General features: G+C 35.7%; 2 protein-coding genes and 1 long non-coding RNA gene across 6 annotated transcripts; 2 read left to right on the top strand and 1 right to left on the bottom strand.

Moving 5' to 3' along the window:
- Positions 1-182: 182 nt before the first annotated feature.
- Positions 183-8586, top strand: Rhogap1a (Rho GTPase activating protein at 1A). Of its 4 annotated transcripts, XM_076303898.1 has the most exons (14): positions 183-214; positions 1001-1350; positions 2275-2749; positions 2820-3054; positions 3186-3465; positions 3545-3724; positions 3819-4034; positions 4189-4308; positions 4386-4630; positions 4712-5009; positions 5173-5455; positions 5547-5817; positions 5900-6071; positions 6155-8586. In XM_076303898.1, exons 2-14 carry the CDS (start codon positions 1237-1239, stop codon positions 6569-6571), a joined length of 3306 nt encoding a protein of 1101 aa, XP_076160013.1. In that variant the 5' UTR covers positions 183-214; positions 1001-1236; the 3' UTR covers positions 6572-8586. The 4 variants fall into 4 exon arrangements, with proteins under 4 accessions (XP_076160013.1, XP_076160014.1, XP_076160012.1 ...); XM_076303899.1 differs by lacking the exon at positions 183-214 and having other exon boundaries at positions 588-1350; positions 2844-3054; XM_076303897.1 differs by lacking the exon at positions 183-214 and having other exon boundaries at positions 590-1350.
- A 204-nt stretch (positions 8587-8790) lies between these two features.
- Positions 8791-11841, bottom strand: Tbh (tyramine beta hydroxylase). The gene is made up of 10 exons (XM_076303905.1): positions 11562-11841; positions 11311-11464; positions 11061-11207; positions 10742-10989; positions 10504-10657; positions 9993-10256; positions 9674-9904; positions 9457-9585; positions 9224-9398; positions 8791-9136 (listed from the first exon to the last, which is right to left on the bottom strand). The coding sequence occupies exons 1-10, from the start codon at positions 11714-11716 to the stop codon at positions 8991-8993; spliced, it is 1803 nt and encodes a 600-aa protein (XP_076160020.1). The 5' UTR covers positions 11717-11841; the 3' UTR covers positions 8791-8990.
- Positions 11842-12178: 337 nt separating this feature from the next.
- Positions 12179-14348, top strand: LOC143155192 (uncharacterized). Its single transcript, XR_012994346.1, has 3 exons — positions 12179-12261; positions 13254-13399; positions 13821-14348. It is a non-coding gene; the product is annotated as an uncharacterized LOC143155192 (long non-coding RNA).
- Positions 14349-15316: the final 968 nt, after the last annotated feature.

The raw sequence follows: 15316 nt of genomic DNA, 5'->3' as shown, positions 1-15316 counted from the left end.
TATATTAGTTTGATGTGTAAATCTCTTAATGTATAAATATAATTAATTAATTATTTTGAACAATTATTTTTTTAAATATCCCGCTGTTAGATTTTAGTTTAAAGTAAGCACACTAGGGTCATAATAATTTCAATAGAGTTAGTAGATGCATTGTATACAAAGATCGGAGAACATAATTGAAACAATTGCAGAGCATATTAATGACGCGTGCAAGGTATTTAATAAGTATAATAATTGCTCGTAACTGTTAGTAGTATTAATAGCAAGTACATTTTACATCGCTAGCAATTACCGTTACTTACATATCTTTTTATAAACTTTATTCGATATGTTTTTACTTAAAATATAAATTAGTTTTTAAAATAATTTGCAAAAATATTTAATGATAAATTGAAAAGAAGGAATACACAAAAGTGTACTTTAAATGCATCACGATATCTTAACATTGGTTATGCAATTTAACAAATTATTTTTAATATTTTTAAGTTTAACAAAAGTTAAATTTCTTTATAATAATATTCATAAAGAATAGTAAAATTTTACTGTACTATTAAAGGCAAAAATACATCTAACATTTTTTAAATACACAATAGTATTTACAAAGAATTACGTAAAAAAATCATCGTTCATCGTTGCGTTACACAGCAATTTCATCATGGTAAATACTTAAAGTTAAACTTATTTCTATCTAACGTTCGGATAAAACGCAACCGAATTCGCATCATAAAGGTGAATATAAATTATATCTGTCCAAAGTAAGAGGTAGGATTTTGTTACGCGTTTCGCAAGAAACACGAATTTCTATTTTGCGTAAGCGCACCGTGAAGAGTATCATCCGTGAAGCGCACCTGCTGGCAAGGGGCAGTGTCCGCGAACACAGTATAGCGGAGGCGTCAAAATGATAGGAGAGGGCACGGGGATCGGATCGTGAGCTACGCAGGAGATGTCGACAAGATGACAGCGGCCGTCTGACGCTCGTTCCGTTGATTCTTCGATACAGGTTATCCGTGTACCAGGAAGAAGAATCGTTCGTGGTTAAAAAGAACGACTTATGACTCGTTACGGTGATACGCGCGTCTCAGTGGATTTTCTGCCTCGAAACGAGATCGTAATCCGGCAAATTCGGGTGAGAGGCGCGACCGCCGCGCCCGTGCAATGTACACAGCGGCCTGAATCGTGTTTGGAACCGTCATCGTCCCCGAGGAGTCCTTCCTATCAACGGCCTGGAGTGAAGTAATGAGCGTTTTCGGGGATTTCCAGCGTGTCTGGGTACAAAGATTCCCGGACAGCGCCTTACCGGCGGCCTGGGAAGAGGACGTCAGGGCCAACCTAGTCAAGCATAAACAGAAGGTAATAGCCAAAAATCAGAAATTACAGCCTTGTCTTTTTAATTTCTGCAATAATGGATTTATGCGTGTAAAATTTAAGAACATTTTAAAACGAAATTTTCTGTAAATTTTTTATCAAATCATTTATAGTATATTTCAGACACAGTAGAATATCATATATGGTTTCTCATGTTTTGACTTTAATTATTATAAGATACATAGTAGTCGGTAATTTTTTATTTGTAATTAGAATGTGGAATAAATATTTTCTTGATTTAATTTGAATTCATGACTCATTTTAATACTTTCAGATAATCACTTATTATTTCTAAGAACAACATTATATCATAGTTTTCTCAGTTAAAAATTTAATTGAAAATCTTTTCCCAAGAAATACATGTCATAGAATTTCTATTCCTTGCTGCAAAAGTTTTCCTTGTTCTTGAGGAAATGGGAGCTTTATTTCATGACTCACCATATTAATTTCTTAGTTAATTGAGAAATTACCTTAATTTATAGTTGTGTTTAATTAATAGTCTTATAGAGTGTATTTGCTCCATTTTTGCTAAATGCATTGATTAAAAACATATTTTAAAATCTTTATTATAATATTTTGCATCAAATAACAAAGTTTGTTAAGATTATGCATCCTGTAGTTTATCCTGCAACAAATTTCTGAGATATATATTTCAAACTTTAAAGGAAATTAAATCATTTTGTATATACACTTAAGAAACTAATGTATTAAGAACATTAATTCTTGATACTGAAATTCTTCTGGTTCAGTGTTCACTGAATCATCATTTTCTTATCTCAATTCTGTTAGTATGAACTAAAAAGATATGTTGATATTATATTTATTTTTATCAATACATTCATGTGCAAACATAATTGTGGCAGCTATGAATTCTTGATAAATACCAATCAGATTTTATTGTTTTTATAGGTAACAGCATTGAGAGAAGAACTTGAAAAAGAAGAATTTTATGTTGAATATTTAGAAAGATTATTAGCTGACGTTGAACGTCATAAGCAATTGGCAAATAGTAACACTGCAACAAGCCCTGAAAAGCAGCAGCTTACAGAGTTTCAAAGTCAACACACTTGTCAAACAGTAGAAAACAGTTTGCCTGATTCGACTAATGCATTGCATGCTCAGCACGTGGAACCATCAGCTCCACCTCTTCCAGTGCGTGAAGATATAAGTAAGTTTCAAGATAAGTGTGTTTCTGAATTGAGTTCTACTCTTAATACAAGTAAAAGACCCAAAAGTGAGATACCAAGGAGTCCTGACAAAGTGCCTGAACTTAGAAGAAACAGTGACCCAGATGTGCCAAGTAATTATGTTACTGTAATTGAAGTGACAGGAAGCTCGAAAAAAGATAAAAATGAAGGATCTCTCAAAGAAGAGGATGAAAAAGGTGTTGCATTCGTTTTGAGTTATTTTTATAATTAAATTCAATTTCATTTATGCTTGTACTTAATAAACAGATTTGGAAAATGCGATTAATGAAGATGGAGAGGATGGTGATGCAGAGGCATCGGAGGAAGAACCTTACTATGATTCCGTAGCTTTAGATCAAACAGGAGAATATGTATATATTGATGCACGTGTCCCACCTGTTGGAAATAATAATGGCAATAGACCACCACCAAGGAGACCACCTTCCCTTCCGGATTCACCAGGGAATCAGAGTAACTATGTCAACATCGATTATTTTATACAGTAAGTTATCTGTATCAAATAAATTCTGTAATTTTATATCATTTATTTATTTTTTATTTTTTTTTTATAATTGTCGCACAATTAAAAGTCTAGATAAAAATATTTCATCTTATAACTGATATTATTTCTAGGCATAAAGCAGCAATGGACAGCGAAGATGAAGAAGGTGCAAGTCCTGCGCCGCCGATTTTACTACGCGCTCTTAGTACCGACAATGAAACGGGTAGTAGCGACGCGGAACCTTTAAGCTTAAGTGAAGGTAGCTTAGAATCGCCGACGCCAACTACACCGCGCCGACAAGAGAAAAGTAAAGACCGTGAAGACGATAGAACGTCTATGATTAAATGTATTGTACACTCGGTAGTAGAAAGTGAAACTATATATGTCGAATGTCTAAACGTAATGTTACAAGTATGTAGTTCATCTTCCAATTTAAGTAATATTTAACAAATATAATTTTATCATTCTTAATAAAAATATCTACTTTCAGTACATGAAAGCTATCAGAGCAACATTGACAACGTCTCAGCCTGTTATTTCTGAAGATGAATTTGGCACAATGTTTTACAAAATTCCTGAGTTGCATGGGCTGCATCAAACATTTTTGGATGGTCTTAGGAAAAAATTGGAAAAATGGGACAGTAAAACTACTATAGGTGAACAGTTTAAAGTAAGAGTTTAAGACGCATCAAATTTACATATGGATCTAAGGAACAGAAAATTTATCGTATTTTTTACTGATATTACACTTTTGTTATCTATAGGTGATGGCCAGCAACATAGGATTATATGGAGCTTTCTTACATAATTACGCTCGTGCTACTGATACAGTGCGAAGATGTTCTGCCCATTCTACTCAATTTGGTGAAATTACAAGAGATATAAGACTCAGAGGAGTTCCTAAAGGTCCAGGTTTATCTCTAGAAGATCTTTTACATAAGCCAGTAGCGCGAGTACAAAAAAATGCACTAGTATTGCATGTAAGTATTTATTTACCTGTAGTTTTTGAAATATTATTACCTAAGAGGGTATACATATAGATATATACTATCGTCAAATGAACCTGATTGGATAAGTTGGTGTACTGTCTTATCTTAGAGTTCGCAATGATAAATACTTTTCAATTGATTGTAGGATCTCCTTAAGCATACACCAGTGAATCATGCAGATCATGCACCACTCTCAGAAGCTCTTGCTATGACTAGAAACTTCCTAGACGAATTCAATATCATTCAAACAAAATCAATGTTTCCGGTGAGAATAAGTATTATAATATTTAAAATTTATATAAGTTTGTTGTGTTCTGTATAAAAGAAAATCAGCTTTTTCAGAGTCATGATAGAGCGCAACGAAGATTAGTGAAAAACTCATTTGTAGTAGAATTATCTGACGGTCACAGAAAATTGAGACATTTATTTCTCTTTAATGACGTAATTGCTTGTGCAAAATATAAGGCTTCTGGGAGAGACAAATTTACATTTGAGTTAAAATGGTATGTACCAGTGGCAGAAGCGGTAGTGACAGAAGATGGTATTGAACCACGTGAGACTAGTCCAGCTAATGTTGTAGCTTTGAGGTATAAAAGTATATTATTTGCTTGCTTCTATCATTCCATAGTATGAACACTACATTTATTGTTGATAATTTTTATACATAGGTCACAGGCATGTACTGTACGTGACCAAATTTTGTGGGAAGAACGAAATGATGAAAAACGAATTAGGCTTGGTGGTAGAGGTTCAGAAAAAAATAGGAAAAAGCTTGCTGAGCTCGAAGCTCAACTAGTATTAGCGTCACCAAATTTAGTATTACGTGTTGCGCATAAAAGTCAACATCGAGTGCAAAACTCGTATACGTTCTTTCTGTCCAGTGAATTTGAACGTTCTCAGTGGGTTGAAGCGGTGGAGGCATTGCAACAGGTAATGCGTTCCCATATGTACCTAGATAAGTCAAAGGTGCGTAATTTACAGATTACGAATAAATAAATATTCTAAACATACTAAATAATATCTTTTATTTAAATCCAACACAAAGATGCAAGTAATAATGTACTTACGGAAATAATGAAGTCGAATGTAAACAAGTAGTGAATCTCTTTTTTTTTGTTTATCTTTTTAGGGTGGACAACCTCCAGGACCGTTACCGTTATCAATGTACGAATTGCAGGCATGGGTTACAGCCTGTCGTACATATCTCCAAACAGATATGGGCAGCTATTTATTAAGATCAGGTCGTGATGAAAGCTTATTATTAGGTGATCTTCATTTGACTTTACTTGGCTTAACACCACCAGGTTTAGATAGAGTGGGAGATCTTTATATTATTGTGGAGGTTGATAGTTATGGACACTACTTTAAACGAGCAAAAAGTCGAGTTGCAAGAGGTCAAGCTCCAACGTGGGGTAAAGTATTACTATAATAAAAGTTAATTGTAAAGTTATCTATATAAATCCATTTAAATTAATTATTTTTAATTTTATTGTTTTACTAAAGTTGAAACGTTTGTTGTCGAATTGGAGGGAAGCCAAAATGTTAGAATTCTATTATACGAGGAATGTGGAACGCGTTCGGTATTGAGAGGTAAATGTGTACAAAGATTGAGTAGATCTTGGCTTCAGTCGGATCAAGTAGAGAGATCATTAAATTTAGGGCCAGCTACATTGGATGTAGCTCTCCGTTTCGTTCCGAGTGAAGTGACTTTAAGGCGGGTACCATCTGCCAAGCCTCAAGGTTTATTTGGGGCTAAAATTCAACAAGTGTGCAAGTATGTTTGACTCTTTTTATGTACAACACTGATATATAATTTCAAATAGCAATAAATGACTACATACACATTTGTACTATAGGCGTGAAAAACGCGACGTTCCTTTCATTATAACAGCGTGTGTCAGGGAAGTGGAAAGGCGAGGTGTCGGAGAAGTAGGCTTATACCGTGTTTCTGGTTCAGCTTCAGATCTAACAAAATTGCGTAAATCGTTTGAAAGTAATTCGTATGAAGCAGAGCAATTACTTAAAGAGGTACTTATTGGAGAACCATTCGTTATAAGTACAAAAGAAAAAAATCATATTAATATAATAATTTTATGTTTGTGCATATATAGGTGGATGTCCATTCAGTAACAGGTGTTCTCAAGTTATATCTTCGAGAAATGCCTGAAGCTCTTTTCACAGATGCTCTTTATCCAGCGTTCTTAGAAGCTTTTCAAACTGGCGAAATATCAAAGGGTATTGCACTACGAAGAGTCTACGAAAGTTTACCAGCCGTAAACCAAGCAGTTATCGACTTCTTACTCGCTCATTTGATACGTGTTAACAAACACGAGGCGCAAAATAAGATGTCTTTGCATAATTTAGCGACAGTGTTCGGACCGACGCTTTTGCGACCTGGTACGAATTCACGATCCGATGCGAAAAGTCGTGACCCGTTAGCAGCGGGCACTGTGGACGTGATGGCGCAGGCCGGTATACTCTACTGTTTCTTGCAAATACATATGCAACAGAACAATCAGTCACTCTAGTCGAGAGGTTCTTGTTGGTACATCGTAGCGTCAGTTGCTCTCCGGGAGTTTTATACGACGAGAAAGGAATTCGCGGCGACTAACGCTGGAATGTAAAATTAATGATTTCTTTATAATATATTTCATTAGTTCTGTGACGTATCGTTTATACAACGCTAAATTAGATGTATTAAGTAGTAGACAGGCTTTGAAAAACCCAGATCAATGAAATTCCTCTTTTGCATTGGTACGCATACGAGTAACGGAGCAAAGTGGACTCGGAGCGTAACATACTGTTCCCGCTCTAAGGTCCGTAATATATTTTATACTTGTATTCCCGCGAAGTCCTAGCCACTATGTCGTTCGCGTGTTCGCACGTGAAGCGCTTTCAGAGACATTTTGAACAAAAATTTCTCCTATGAGAGAGAGACAAAAATCAGTCCGGTTCGCTATGTATCCACGCTTTAGAAAATAAGTATTTTTTCCAATGGGGCGTGTTCCTAGCAGAGAGCCTAAATTTTTTTATGCAATAACGTGACATACCTTTTACTATGTCCATGAAAATGTCCACGTATTCGAAAGAATAACGTTCCTAAGTATTCCTACAGAAGATTTCAGGAAGCACGTTCCTTCAAATGTGCAAATTGAAGCTTAATAGTAATGCGAAATATACAGGCTGCATTATTTTTTGAAGGAAATCGCGCTTCTCGCCACTTGTGAGCCGTTCTATTCTTTATAAAAATATTTTGAAGTAAATCTGCGCTCCTGAATCTTTCTAAAGAATATTGCAAAGCAATGTAAGATCAGGTTTTTGATATTTAAGCTGTAATTAGACTCATATTTTTGTTTACTCGTACTACCTGACCGTTAATTTTACCTTAGTTGAACTAATCGCTTGAAGTGGTTTTTATTATTAGAAATATTTATAAATATAGTATTTTAAATACTTTTAAAATATATGTTTGATTAATTATGTAGCAATCGAATCTTATTAACCTTTACTAGCACACGATTGAAAATATTTTATATATGCAACTTCTGAAAATATTTAATTCTATGCATGCATTACCCTAGCAACTTATTACTAAGATATAACGATTTTTACGACATATTCTTAACAGCTATTTCTTAGTTCTTCGCCAAGTTTTTTAAAGTCTAAATACAGCTTAATAGAGCACCAAAGAGAAAGATTCTCTCTCATACCTTCAATAGAGAACCATGGTTGACCCTTTGAAGTATTGTAATTTTTATATTCTACTATCTGCTACATACCTAAATTATATCATTCAACTATCCATTTGATATTTCTCTATGATAGAATTGCTTAATTCTATATACTAAGTACATCCTTAAAAAAATTATTTCAATGAAATCTACATTCGCAGTTTTCAAAATATATACTTCAAAGGGTTGCAAGAAAGAAAAGCACATTTGGCAGTACAAATTTGATACTCGATACAATCCCCCGCATTACATGCTAGGACGTTTGTGAGCTACTTTGTAATCAAGGTCGGAAAGGAAAAACAAGTCTGACGGTGTTCGATAAATGGAATAGTATATAAGTATTACCTAAACGACGAAACAAAAAAAAAGAGATGAAAAAATCATACCGAGGTACTTTTCCGGGAGTGACCTTTGTGCTTCAACGAAAGCAACTACCGTATGCGTGATTTTAGCGTGTGTGCGTATGTATGTGTAACCCGCCCATGTGTATTATATCGTAAATATTGGATATCTTTAATTTTTATATCGCATTTAGCATAAGATGCGTCCCTCTTTTGTACATTCATCAAACGTGTAAAAACAAAGTTTTCGCTATTACAATTAATTATTATTATTATTATTATTATTATTACGAATTATTATTATTATAACTATTATTATTTTTATTACTCCGCAATTTACCATTACCCGACCATCATAAATCACTTATTTGTTACGAAACTCGATCAAGCTAGCTTATCCGCAGCAAGACGATGTACTGCCAAAAACAAACCCTTAAAACGCATAAATATACTGGAGGTTTATAAACTTTATATCGAAAATGTTTATCGTCACCCCAGGGTACGTTTTTAGTCTTCGATTCTTTTTCTTTTTTGTATGTAGAAAGTTAATTTTAAGTCGGAGCACGTTGTATTGTAATCAGAGTTGTTGTTTTATTTCAGAGAGCTGTACTCTTTTGAGGTAAACTTGAGAGAGTATGGGTAATAAAGAGGAAATAGATTGAAAAGGTGTTTCAGTAACTAAGTATTTTATTTAGAACTCTGAAAGCAGGTCGTTTTAAATTTCGATGGAAATAAATGTAACTCTAGTAGATTACATTTCGGTATTCTTTGTTTTTGATCAATTTTCACGTTTAAGTGTAACTTAAGGATGAAAACATCACTTTCGTCAATGTTTTCGAATGTAGATGGCATTATGCGTCAAGAAGAAAACGGTTTCAAAGGGACTTGGTTATTTCGTGCTTCAATGATGGATCTGGACAACTTCGACCTGGTGGAGGCAGAGGTAGCTTAACCGGGGTAGCAGCTATGTTGTCCCAAAGTCCCGGAAGTCGAGACCCATCCGAGCCATTGCATTGCATCCCTGATGAAATATATAATTTCCAACGTATTAAACAAAACTATTAATACACACGTATTTGAAATAACGATAGATTAGAAAATCAAGAACCTAATGGAGCAGCTTCGTACAGATCGTAAAGAGCTTCCACGCGAACTTTGGTCCATTCGATGCTTTTATAATTCGACGATATTCCCTTGTCATTGCTGGTCGGTTGATTTTCCCATTCTCTCATGTATCGAAAATACGTATGCAAAGCATCGTCGCTTATAGCACTCTTGCACACCTGTAAAACATTATCTTTCGTTTCTAGCTTATTGCGAGTGGGTACAAATATTACGTACCTCTAATCGCGCGTTAGGGTAATAATGTATATAATTCACGCACATCTCATCGGAAATAGCAAATCCGCCAAGGGTAACGTTTCTCCTATCCATTGTATTATACGTGCAAGTTGTTATTAAAGAATCACCCTGCACAATAAAAGAATTACCCTTAAACAATAAAAGAATTCATAGTGCATTCTGAATAAGGTGTAGACAAATATTAAACAATCTTTACAGGCAAAACGGTGACGTGTTTCGGTAAGAGTCTGATTTCTTGGAAGTGAGTCGAGTAATGATTATCGTAGTTCAACATAGGCAATTCTTCTCCGTCCCTGATATGACGAGTGACAACTTTCACCCCTGTTAGATGCGTGTGAAGCTGAGATGCGAAAATATGAATGCCTTGTTGCGGAAGACCAACCCCTGTGCACTCCTGTATACAATGTCCTGATAACGTGAAGGCTTCCTGCGACAGTAACAAACGCATTATCAGTTTCACGAAGGCTGCACATTCCTTTTCTTTAATTATTATTACGCTATTATTAATACGTTACTTGTTGCGGTGGTATCGCCATTTTGTCTGTGTATTCTAATCCCAGCTCGATCACGCCAGCATCATATTTTCGTAGACTCTTCGTTAGAATGAAACGAATTCCCGAGGAATCAATGTTTCCATCTTGAAGCTCGGGATTGTTATAATGGACCTCTAACATGACGTAAGGATTAAAATCGGAACCACCGATCGAGAGACCAGTTTCCTCTGGATAGACGAAAGCATCCGCTCCCATCGCCCATGCCGCCAAAACCTTTTTACAAATCTGGAAAAAATTGAGAAAATTAATATCCATTCTCGTACAATGTCCGACGCGATTGTTCGAAAAATTTGAAGACGCGTAGAGAAATTGTTCGCGCAATCAAGGGTCGAAGAGACCGTAAATCGGTTTGTTGCGCGAATTCAGATTATTTTTACTCGGGAATCGATTCGAGAATATTTGTAGAATCGAAGAAGATGACTGCATCGCTGGAAGAGCGATACGTTTAATGCGTTTATAAAATGTAACGCACTTGGGTCTTTTCGGGTCTGTCAGCTCCATCGCAAGGACCATCGTACATAGGAATTTCGAGATCCACTAGTCCAGCGCAGTGGAAAATTTCCATATGATGAACTAGATGATCGTTGCCTGCTTGAATGACCGGACCAAACTGAAGAATATGATGCCTACGGATGAAACACGTTAAATGATAAATTACGTTGTATTTGTTATTCACAATGAGTCGTTGTTATAATACTTTTGAGACTTACTTTTGAGATAAAACTGGCGGCAATTTCTGCACGCGACACCAATAAGTCGTTTCCCTGTTTGGTACCTTCACTTGATGCGCCAACATTTCCAACTGCCAAGCATTCGAAGGAAACGTTGGCTTCTTGTGGAGCACCCTGATTAGCTCTGTTCGGGACATACCGGAAGCTTCAGCATCCGAGATTTGCAGACCAGCCAAAGAGGACAATGGACCAAGACCTTTCAGCCACACCAAATGCGTGGTGCCTCTCTGGAAATTTTTCAAATATTTCTAAGTACTTTGGAACACTTACAATCAACTATTTCGATAATTCTATTCACCTCCATGATATAATCATTTTCATCACAAGTATCGAATTTCCTGGAGAAGGTGAACTTCGTTACGTTTCCTCTCCTCCTCCACGCGAAATTTTCACAGTCCTGTTGCGAGTCCAAGTTCAATTTTCCCTCTTCGTCCGCCCACGAATCCTACGATTATAAAAATATGTAAAATATCGAAACAGGTTGTACTCGTGAAAATAAAAGAAAATAAAGATCGACGTCGTACGGTAAAAGAATACATTGTTAATACCTGTAACTGAATTTGACGATGCCAATCAATCCACAGAATGCAATAATCGGCCGGTTTTAATTCACCGTAATTGGAAAAACCGATGGCGAACCAGGTATTGTCGACACCTGTGTAATGGACTTCCGCGATTATCGTTTCGCTCATGAAATCGACCCTAAAAATTATTCATTTAACGAACACAAGAAACTTTTGAAATTTCCTTCTTATTTTTTCATTTTTTTTTATACGTTAACACTTTTTCGAAGATGTACCTCCAATGAAATGTGGCTTCCGAACCAAGTGGAATTGTATGAATATCAGTTGTATCCGAAGTATCTTCTTTGTTTTGCCGGTGATCGTGCCAAGATAAACACGAGTCAATAGTAAAAATTGAAAGTAAAGTCAGTTGAAGCATTATCGAGAACATTTTCGATCTCAAAAATAATGGTTCCTTCGTTTAAAAATTATTTATGCCCGGTACGATTTCTTCGATGAAATCGTTGATTTTTCAAGTCTTGGACTAACGCGTGTATTTCACAGGCATCTTTACGGTGCTTCACGTTCACGTCGTTGATTTCTACTGATAGGATCAGGACGATTTGGAAGGACGAAGATTTCGTATCATGGAGTTTTGCCGCCGATTTTTTGCGGCGCGCATGCGCAGAACGAGTTCGTCGCGAGATCATGCTCTCGCGGATGAATAAAACGCGAGAAACGAGAACAAGAAATTTTAATATACAGATAAAAAAGCTAATAAAAGCCTAGTAAAAGATACAGCAAATTATTTAATTTTTTTTATTTCATAGATTTCAGATTGTAAAGTTTATACTACACATTTTTAGATGAGAGACATTACCAGTCTCACGCGCATGCGCAAAGATTTGTATACTTCGAAGTGATGTTCATCCGTTACAGAAAAACCGCGACAAGAACTAAATGCAGGATGTAATTAACAAAAGCATGTAACAAGAAGTAAGCAACATTATTCGTTCATTCTAATACCATGAATCGTATGTATCTAAAGTTTCTAATACAGATTCTGGGTTAAAACAGAATCGATTTGAATTTCGTACAATGAATACCTAGAGAAGTAATTTTAATAATAGCTAACCAATGATTTACTTTTTACGAATATTTCAACCGTTACGCGAAATTGTTCTCTAATTTCGTTCATCTGATCGAATCTGTCCTCCCTCTTAATTTCATTGTCGTCATTCGCTCGAAAGTAGATTATCGAGGTTATCAACATCCAATAAGTGAGAGATCGTTTTGATTAAGGCGATAAAATTCACAATATTATTCGAATGTCTAGTAATTTTCCGGTCTGTTGCTATCGAAGCTTTCAAAAGTCTCAGATATCTGTGGGAAAATTGACGTGACGTCCAAAATCGTCGGGATATGGATTGTAATTACATCAATAGCATCGTCAGCAAATGATTACGTATCTCTATCATCGAACGGGTTTAATCCGCCCATCAAGGTTTTCGTTTACGCAGAAGTTTCGTTTTCGTCCCACGATATTCGCATCGTCAGGCGAATATCGTGCACAAACGAGGGAAAAAATGCCGAGGCTTCGAGAAAATGTCTTGATAATCGAATACCAGAGGGCGCATATTGCATTCCGTTTGCGACGCGTGCCTCGTCGTCCCGACCGCAATCAAGAAATTCCACCGGCTCTTATTGCGAGCAGAATTTTCGCAAAAGGCTTTATTTAACAGCATCGAATGAAACGTGTCACGTGACACCATTTCGAAATCGATTCGATAATCTGTACGATTCTCTCTTTCTTTACAGGCGTCCTTTTCCTCGTTCGGTTATTTTGCATTAAATGTTACGACGAAATATTAAAGCAACGAATTCTTGGCAATTGAGGAACATTCCAACCGTTTCATTAATTTCTGACGTGCATCCTGGTACACAATATTCACAAGTGTTTTCATTCTTATTTTCTTTTTTATGTTTAGTCAACGATGAAGTACACGAAGCATTCGTCTTTTTTCTCGGCATCGATGCTTTGAATACAGATAAGCATAATGCAGAAGACACCTGACTGGGATTGCGACTTATTCAGAATACGAGGGGAGGATAGTGTTACTATATACCGTTCCATGTATTAGCACTTTATATTTATCTTCGATAGATTTGTAATATGGCGCCATACTTCAATGAGATAAACTGTTTAGATATAATTTGTACGTCGTTGCCCTGCTTAAAGTATTAACCATTAAGATTATAATTATATTTGATTATCTTTAAATCGTGTATTATTAAAGTTACTCATTAATGATATATACAATTTTTTCGAGTCAAATGTGTCGTAAAATGAGAAGAATGAGAAAGAATGATTTAAACAGCCAAGATTTTTTAATAACTTTTACTCTATCCATCGCATTTATTTCGTTGCACTTCTTCGTATATTTTACCACTTTTATTAAATAATCATTTTTTGAACATATTGTACAATATTATAATCATTATCGTAGAAATAATTTTTGAATCATCGTTCGTAAGTAACGTCAGCTTGCGCTTAGTTTACAGAAACAAAGATCCAGACCATCGGGGCTGTAGAAAGCGGTAACTCATTGTGTACCGGACCGTATCAAAGAAAAGGAAGACTTGGGCAAGCTTCGACCCTCAGGATCAATGAATGCATCAATCCCTTTCGTGACCAGAGACCGGTCGTGTGAAACACAATGGTCCGGTTGCTCTCACGGATTTACAAACGTACCAACGCCCAGGTAGACGATCTCGTCTGAGACCTTGACTTCCGGATAGTTGCTACGGCTACACAGACTGCAATTAACCAGCAGGTGTACAGTCTGCAAAATACGGAAATAAATACGACGCTTTCTCTAATAATTTACATCTCTTTTTGCGCGTGCAAATAATATACTGTTTAAAATAGAGGATCACGTCGCTGGACAATGTTAAAGAACGAATCAAACATCAACACCTATTAACGCGTAGTATTTTAAGACGCTTATGCAAGATAAATATTAGAATAAATATACCAAAGTAAAACTTTTCCTTCCAAAAAAAAAAAGAAGATTGTTTTAGTACGTCTACACGAGTATTTATTGTAATATTTATCGATATGTATTCTATAGAATAATATGTTTATTAAATTTAATTTATATAGCATCAATAGATTTAGAGGTATTGAATACTTTAAAAAGTAATCATTATTTTGAGTAGGTTACTTGTTTTCACCACAATACGAACATACGAATGTCGACTTTAATTATTAGCTTATCGACATTTTTTAAATTCAAACGATTAAGTAAGAACATACTCGATATTGACAAATATTAATAGGTGAATATTCGAGCGTTAAAGAAATGTTAGAGTACATATATGTACACTACTCAAAGTAATTGGAATATCTGTAGACGATTTTATAGAATGAATCGGTGCATACTTTAATGTAAAATTAACGTTTTGAAACATTTAATCTCCTAATTGTTTAGAGCAGTGTACGAACTCGTCGATATATTTTCAATTCAAATGTATCGAGTGTGTCGTATAGGTATTACTAAAGGGTTATCAGAGAAAATGTGTTCTGCTCAAAGTAATTAGTCGGTCACGTCTCTGAGTTATTATCAACAACGAGTCAACATCAACGATGAAAGAAATACTGTACATTTAACGGAGTAACGTGTTTGTTGAGTGTATCATTTACACAGTCTGACCAGCTCTTAAAGTGTTGGACATCGTACTGGGAGGCAAAGTTATTCGAGGAAGTGACCCTCTAATTGTTTTGTGCAATACGGCATATATTTGTGGTTCACGTTGGTGCATGCTAGTCACCGATTATGCAATATTGCGAAAGGACGGCCACGAATTGCGAAATACTTGTACACCATCTTACCGATCGTTCTTATTTAACATTTCCAAACGAAGTTATACTCTTTCGCGAATGTTTGTACAGCTCTTTCGATTAGAAATTGATACGAGTTGCCCGGCTGCAGCTTCCCCGTTATCGGAGGTCATCAGGAAGCAACGGCAGTTGTTCGAAAAAAAAGAGACT

Source organism: Ptiloglossa arizonensis, chromosome 2 (genome assembly GCF_051014685.1).
Source record: "Ptiloglossa arizonensis isolate GNS036 chromosome 2, iyPtiAriz1_principal, whole genome shotgun sequence".
Classification (NCBI taxonomy): Eukaryota; Metazoa; Arthropoda; class Insecta; order Hymenoptera; family Colletidae; genus Ptiloglossa; species Ptiloglossa arizonensis.
This window is presented reverse-complemented; position numbering and strand designations above follow the sequence as displayed.